Raw genomic sequence first — 7,772 nt, forward strand, 5'->3', positions numbered from 1 at the left:
CAACTGAAATCAAATATTTTCAGACCAGTAACATCATCAAAACAGATCTTTCATATATAAACTATAAAAAAGACTTACGTCAGCCTGTTCAACATAAAAACATTTGCTGCAAGTTTGAACTTTTAGAAGTTCTACCGATTCAACTACTGTTAGTTCACATCATGGCGTGATGTTCGAATGTGTGAACAGGCTGACATGGGTCTTTTTATAGTTTATATATGACATATCTGTTTTGTTGTTGTTACTGTTTTTAGAATATTTTATTGTTATTTTTTTTCTCAGATCGTTAATTTATTTCCTTATTTCCTTTCCTCACTGGGCTATTTTTCCCTGTTGGAGACCTTGGGCTTATAGCATCTTGCTTTTCCGACTAGGGTTGTAACTTAGCTAGTAATAATAACAATGATAACAAAAATAATAATAAGGATAATGATAATAATATAACCATAATAATAATGATTATAATAACAATAATAACAAAAATAATAATAATGATAATGACAATATAACCATAATAATAATTATAGTTATAATAATAATAATAATAATAATAACATATAATAATGATGATATTATTAATAATGATAATAATAATAATGATAATAATAATCAAAATAATAATGATAATATAATAATGATAATGATAATAATAATAACAATAATAATAAAAATAATAACAATAATAATAATAACAATAAAAATAATAATAATAAAAATAATAATAATAATAATAATAATAATAATAATAATAATAATAATAATAATAATAGGTGAAAATAAATGCAAAAGGCTTCCATACGACTTACCTTTGTTGACCCGTCTGAGCAAAAGTTCATCTTAATATCCTCCTGCAATGAAAAATAAAAAAAACCATCAGGTTTTTGGTGGCTTACATTTTGGTCTACAGAAACATAAAAATTTTAATGAACATTTAGTAGAATTTTCTTCCGTTTGTTTTCTACAAATTCCTATTGAAAAAATTTCAGTTTAATAATTAATGGATCAAATCATATCATGTCACTTCCACAATCAATCTACCAAACTTAGCCATAGATAAGTTTTAAGTACCAAAAGGAGTCCTGTATAGTCCTAGATGCACAGCTTCATTTAGAAGTTCTTTGCAGTCTTAACTGGATATTCAACAAGTATAAAAATGTATACATATAAAATTATATAGGTGCAGTGCATATTCATACCATTGCTGTAAGCCCAATGCTGTTCAAAATATAATGATTCCTTCTAGAAAATCAAGCTGTTAACTTTGTTCCAATTTTTATCTACAGGAATACTTGAATTAAATTGGTCTTGCTTGGTTGGTAGTCTGTTATTTTCATGAACATATAGCGAATGCTTTTAAAATCATCCCAAAAACTTTCATTTTTTATTTTGCTCCTGAAGTACCAGATTTAAAGTCTTTCTCCTTCTTTGCCTTCAGCTTTTCCCATTTCGATATGGGGTCGCTTTATCTAGTCACCCTTCTCCACCTTCCTGTGTCCCGTACATCCTATTCTCTTAGACCCTTTTCCTTCATGTTATTCAATAATTTATCCTTCCACCTGAAATTTGGCTTTCACATCCTTCTTCTGCCCTCCACCTCCATGTTCATAACCCTTTTGCATATGCACTCATGTCTCTTCATGACCAAACCATATTCGTCTTCTTTACTGAGCTCTCTTTGAAACTGTCCCCATGATCAATTCATTCCAGATCTTTTCTTTTATTGTGCCACCACAGATCCACCTCAGCATTCTCATCTCAACCACTTTCAGTATATCATAAATAAACATCTGATTTCCCACAGATCAACCAACTGCCTCTTCCAAGCGAGTATACTTGTCGTAGGGCTAGTGGAAAAGGGCTGCGGAAACTGGGGAGCACAAGTCTCCTCGCATCCAGTGAAGACATCCTGCTTCTGCCTCGTTCTGGTATTACTCTCCTCGGTTGGACTGTTCAACATCAAGCAAGAATCACGTCCGTATAAGTTATGGATTCCTAGTCAGTCTGAATTTGCAAAGGTGGGTGAAGGCACTAAAACTTCATATAAATATATATGAATTATTATACTGTATTGAGATAAGAATTGAAAGATATGAGGGCATTAAGGTGTTCAAGGAAAATTAAATGTGAATATTTTTTTTTATTTCTATACTCCCCTCATGTTCGTATTACTTTGTCCATGAGGTATGACGTGTATTGATACTACACTACGGTGATAGTAGTCTTTTGGAAGCATCTTAAACATTATATATGCGGTCTGAACATAGATCTGGTAGTAATTTTATTCTTCTAGAAGTGTTTTGAACGTTAAAACATTTTTCAAAACTTCTCGTTTTCTTCCATTCACGACACTTATGTCTTTATTACCCACCAAGATGAAAGCTAGTGACAAATGGCAAACCCACAATTTGGGTAGATGCATCTGCCATCTTCAGCCTCAAAGTCAAAACTTATATCCTATCCTCTATCATTAATCCGCGGGGAGAGAGGGTGATCATGTATATGAACATCAAGTGAACAAGCTATAAAAATGAATCTCATTAAAATTTCACTGATATCCCTATGAACAATACTCTGATGTTCATAATGCTGACTCACACCTTGCTGGAGGTGGGTCATGATGGAAAAAGATAAGAAATTATTAAGTCTTAAAATTTATTCATTAATACACCAAACTCACCTCTTAGTCTAGTATCAATACCAAACCTAAGGTTATAAGTGATGCTCCAGACTGGATATGGAACCGAAAAAGACCAATTAATTCATCCATTAAGAAACTGAACGAAAACCAAACTTTTTATCAAACCACATCCTCTCAGCTATTATGGCAACTAAACCACAGCAATCTTGATAAAATAACCAAGACACTTCAAGATGTTTGGTAGTACTGATTTGATCTACCACTAAGCTATAACTACATTTACCAAAGAAAGATTCCTACAGATTCAGAGATGTAGCAGGAATATTATATACTCACTTCAAGCCTTTCATCTAACTTGGATGCAACTCTTATGAGTATCTGACTAATCTTTTAACCAGAAAGATATAGAATTTTTGGACGCAGGATATGTCTGCTAGGGCAGAATCCTAGCGGCCTATGACTAATACAAAATTAAACCCTTGGAACCAGGCAAATTAAGAGGCTTATTTAACACTGAATTATAGGTAAAAACAGGGGTCCTCCTAGGAAAAAAAAAAGACCTCAAAGTCCCACTCTGTACTTGACATCCACTTGTGCAGTCACCTTATCAGTTCTATTAATATCCAACACAGAACCCAAAATAGGAGATTGCCAAACAATTCTTCTACACTCAAGGGATTAACTACTCGACTGTAATTGTTCAGTGGCTACTATCCTCTTGGTAGGGGTAAAAGAGACTTTTCTAGAAGAACACTCAAAGTCTTCGGTTATAGTTCTCTTGCTTGAGGATGCACTCGGGCACACTATTTCTTTACTGGACTATTTTCACTTTTGGAGCCTTTGAGGTTATCACATCCTGTTTTTTTCCAACCAGGGTTATAGCTTGGCTGGTAATAATAATACTAATTGAGTGGCCTTCCCAACCACATCCTCTCTATGATTAACAAAACTAGGCTTATCTAGAGTCTCACCTGAACTAAAGCAAGTTTTCCTTCATGTTTAGAGGTACTAATCTGTTCAATCACCATCTGACCATACTGTACTTTTCCATGAGGGAAAATGTAGGGCTTTTGCATTCTTCACAATAATTATCTAAATACCAATATAGTCCTCGGCAATAGACACGAAGAAAATGAGAATCGGGATTGCCTAAATACCCTTGAAAAATATATTAAGTAATTACTAACAAATCCAGAAGCCATCATAATTAAATATGATTAACGTATTTTGAATCTGGAGTGAGGTTGTAAACATCGGCTTAATTAAGTCAGCACCCACGAGAGACTGAAGATGACAGGTTCATATACACACATCATGGGTTGCCGTTAATCACCCGAAGTTCCCTTGGTGGGCGAGAGACATGGTATCTTGAAGGGAAGAAATTGGGAAACATTTTAGAAGTATAGTAAAAATTTTGAGAACAAAGCAATATGAACAACAGGGGAGGTTAATAAAAAATAGCTGATATATTCTCCAATAGCATATGTACAAGGATCAACTATCATGATGAACTGTACATCACTAACAATCCAATCCTTTCTGTAATCAAGTTCAACTTACAGGTCTTCTTTCTATTTTGTATTTAAAGTCAGATGCCAAATTTATAGATAAATATTATAAAATTCACAGATAATCAATGGAACCAATAAATTGTTCACCTTATAGCAAATACCTGACAATTCTTCAGAACACCTTTACAGTATTCCCAAACACATGACAAAATCTACGGACACTATGCAAAGAAAATTATCTTTTGGGTCACATAAGTTCTAATGTAGCAATACCTCACTTTCAAACAACTAAAATTGTATGTAGTAAATTCTACCCCTGTTAATCTAAGCATACTGTATATCACAAGACTTGGGAAACTACAGAGGTATTGGAAAAGGAAAAGTCAAATAACTAGCATTGTAGCTCTGTTCTTTCCGGTCATTTTGCTATCCTACCTACATAAATAAAATGGTAATAATCTTGAAATCTGATGTAAGCTTCATCTCTTCTACTGACAATATTTTAAGTAACACTAATAATATATCACTATGTATTTCAGGTAAATGAATGGAAAACCGAGAACTTCCCAAATGAGTTTCGTCGGCACATTGCTTTGTGGGAGGGTGAGAATATCCTAACAGCACGTGCAATCCAACACATGATGAAAATCCATCAAAAAGTCTACGATACATCAGTCACGATTGGAGGGGAAACTATTGGGTGGACTGACATATGTATCCGAGTGCCATCTTTACTTAACAATGAAAATGTTACTCAGGAATCCGAAACAGACGACTATAATTATATAGACACGTTAAATTCTACTTGGCCGCCCATCAACTGGACCAGCTATGACTGGCTTGAAAATGCAAACACAACAGACAGGTGGAGCGACTACGATTACGAAGAGCAATGGGCGACTGAATCAACAACTAACAGTAACTTGTCAGAAGAGGAAGCGTTGATGATGAAAGCTGTATCTCAGAAAACAATTCAAGATGTGAAAGATGATTACAGTCTAATCCTACCGAGATCCGAATACTGTGACCTACTTGAGTCAAAGCAAAGTCTCTGCTACGAAACAAGCCTTCTGGAAATCTGGGGTTATGACAACAATGCCATCGCTGAGCTCACAGACGAAAAAGTTGTGAGGGATGTCAATGAAGCTTTTATGAGCAACGTCTTTGGCTATCCAACTAATTTTGATAAATACCTAGGGGGTATCCAGAGGGATGAGAATAACACCATCATAGCAGCCAAAGCCACACTGCATACTTGGACAACTCAAATACAAAAAAACAAGAAGAATGTAGTGGATATTGGCACTGGAGATATTGTGGATGAGGGAGGGATGGCTTGGGAAATGGCTTTGGTGGAAGAAGTGGAGTCATATGTGGCTCCAGATATCAAATTATATGTTCATGCGGCTCACAGCTTTGGGAAAGTCAGTGCTGAGACAATTAAGCATGATATAAAGTGGGTTGTGTGTGGATGGATGGTGCTAATACTCTATGTACTAGTCACATTAGGGTGCCCTGGGCCTGCTATTGTGGGTCTTGTATGCATAGCTGCAGCTATTGCAGCAACATTTGGTCTATGTTCAATTGTTGGGGTACCATATGGTCCAATAAACTCGGTACTACCTGTATTGCTCGTAGCACTTGGAGTTGACGACATGTATGTTATTGTTGCATCCTGGAAAGCCGCTGGTAACAAAGACTCCTTACAATCAAGAGCAAGAGATGCACTACGGCATGCCGGCGTAGCTATCACTGTCACATCATTGACAGATGCTGTGGCCTTTTTGATTGGAGCAACTACACAGGTTCCAGCTCTTTGTTGGTTTTGCATCTATGCTGCAGTTGGGGTGTCTGCTGTATACTGTCTACAGTCTACTGTATTTGTAGCAGCTCTTTCCATTAACCAGAAATATCAAGATTTGAAGAAACCTATCTGTTACAAACTCCCAAGAATCACAAATTGGACAATAACTCGTGCTATGAAAGGCTACGCCTCATATTTGATAAAAACCCCTGTACGAGTGACAGTAATAATAGCAGCCACCCTCATGTTAGGAGTAGGTGTATGGGGTGCAATAAGTCTTCGCCAAGAATTTAGTCCGATTTGGTTTTTGCCAAGATCCTCTTACTTGTATCAATGGTTTACATCTATGGATTCACATTTCCCAAAAGACGGTGAGCAGGGAAGCGTGTTTTTCTCAAACGTCTCTCTGCCAGAAGAAATGCCTGCATTACGGGAATTAGCGGCATCCCTTAAAGACTCTCCCTACATAACTCAGGTTAATGCGTGGTTTAATATTTTCGATGTGTACATGCTCGAATATAGTCATTACACTGAAGTTAATCTGACTTCTAGAACGATGCACGATATCCTCAGCCTCTTTTTGAATTCTAAGAGTGGTGCACAATTCAAGAGCCATTTTCTATTTGATGGAGACTTGACCTGCAACGAGCCTGCTCCTCCATTTAAAGCTTTCAAAGTTGATTTTACATATGCTAGAATAGAAGAAAGATCAGAACAACAAGCAGCAATGATTAATATTAGAAAAATTGTGGCTGCTGCAAATATATCCGGGTATAATGCAGTATGGGCGCATGTATATAGTCAGTGGGAAACAGACTCAACATTAGCAGCCGAGCTCTGGCGAAACTTGAGCGTGGTAGTGATTGTCGTTGCAAGCATGACTCTCCTTCTCCTGGCATCATTTCGGGCTGCATTTCTAGTCTTACTAAGCGTACTCGCCACACTTCTTGACGTGACGGCACTCATGCATATCTGTGGCCTCACCATTGATACAGTCACCTGCATTGCTTTAGTGCTGGCAATAGGGATCTGCGTTGATTATTCAGCTCATATGGCCCACGCTTTCCTCAACGTGACGGGTAGCAAGAAAGACCGCATCCAAGCTTCAATTGCACAGGTAGGACCTGCAGTGTTTCATGGAGGCATTTCTACCTTAGTTGCTTTCCTGCTCCTCGCACCTTCCGATTCACATCTATTCTTGTCTTTTTTCCAAATCTTTACGGGCGTGTCCGCTTTCGGTCTCTTCCACGGGGTTGTTCTTCTGCCAGTTCTGCTGTCGCTCGTAGGTCCTGAGCCTTACCCTCCACACCCTGAGCGATGTCCTTCCTTGACCCCTATCACTGCAGAAATGGATAAGGACTCAAAGCAAACACAAAACCACAAAAGGTCAAAAAGTTCCTCCAGACCAATGGATCCCAAGTACCAATCTACAGGAATAACAGAAACAGATAAATCTTTTCAAGACATTAAACAAGTAGCAAAGACATTAACCATGTAGATACATTTGAAAGGAAAGATTCAAGTACAGTAAATTACACAACTGTATGTATATTATTTAATTAAAACTGTGAGAGCATTTCTTGTTTCTGATATGAAGTATTTCAGAGATCACAGAATAATGAGTCACCAGGAAATAGCAAGTTAACTGACAAATCTTATTGGCCCAGTTAAAGAAAAGATATATTTATTTCTTACAATAAGTATGCAAAAGGTGTACATAAAGCAAATGACTCATCTTAGTAGTAAAATTGCCCGATTGTGCTAAAACTAATTGCATATCAATGTAAAACTTATAAATAGAAGTGTCAAAAGAAATGCG

The 7,772-nt window shown here is 36.6% G+C and overlaps 1 protein-coding gene across 1 annotated transcript in view; it reads left to right on the forward strand.

The window, feature by feature from the left end:
* LOC137644660 (patched-related protein 9-like) overlaps nt 1–7,512 on the forward strand; it is a 10,431-nt gene extending 2,919 nt beyond the window's left edge. Inside the window, exons 2-3 of the mRNA XM_068377612.1 lie at nt 1,802–2,015; nt 4,689–7,512. Coding sequence (XP_068233713.1) covers nt 1,802–2,015; nt 4,689–7,451 — 2,977 coding nt within the window. The 3' untranslated portion in view covers nt 7,452–7,512. The remainder of the gene's footprint in view (nt 1–1,801; nt 2,016–4,688) is intronic.
* Nucleotides 7,513–7,772: the final 260 nt, after the last annotated feature.

The sequence above is a fragment of the Palaemon carinicauda genome, chromosome 7 (assembly GCF_036898095.1).
Source record: "Palaemon carinicauda isolate YSFRI2023 chromosome 7, ASM3689809v2, whole genome shotgun sequence".
Taxonomy (NCBI): domain Eukaryota; kingdom Metazoa; phylum Arthropoda; class Malacostraca; order Decapoda; family Palaemonidae; genus Palaemon; species Palaemon carinicauda.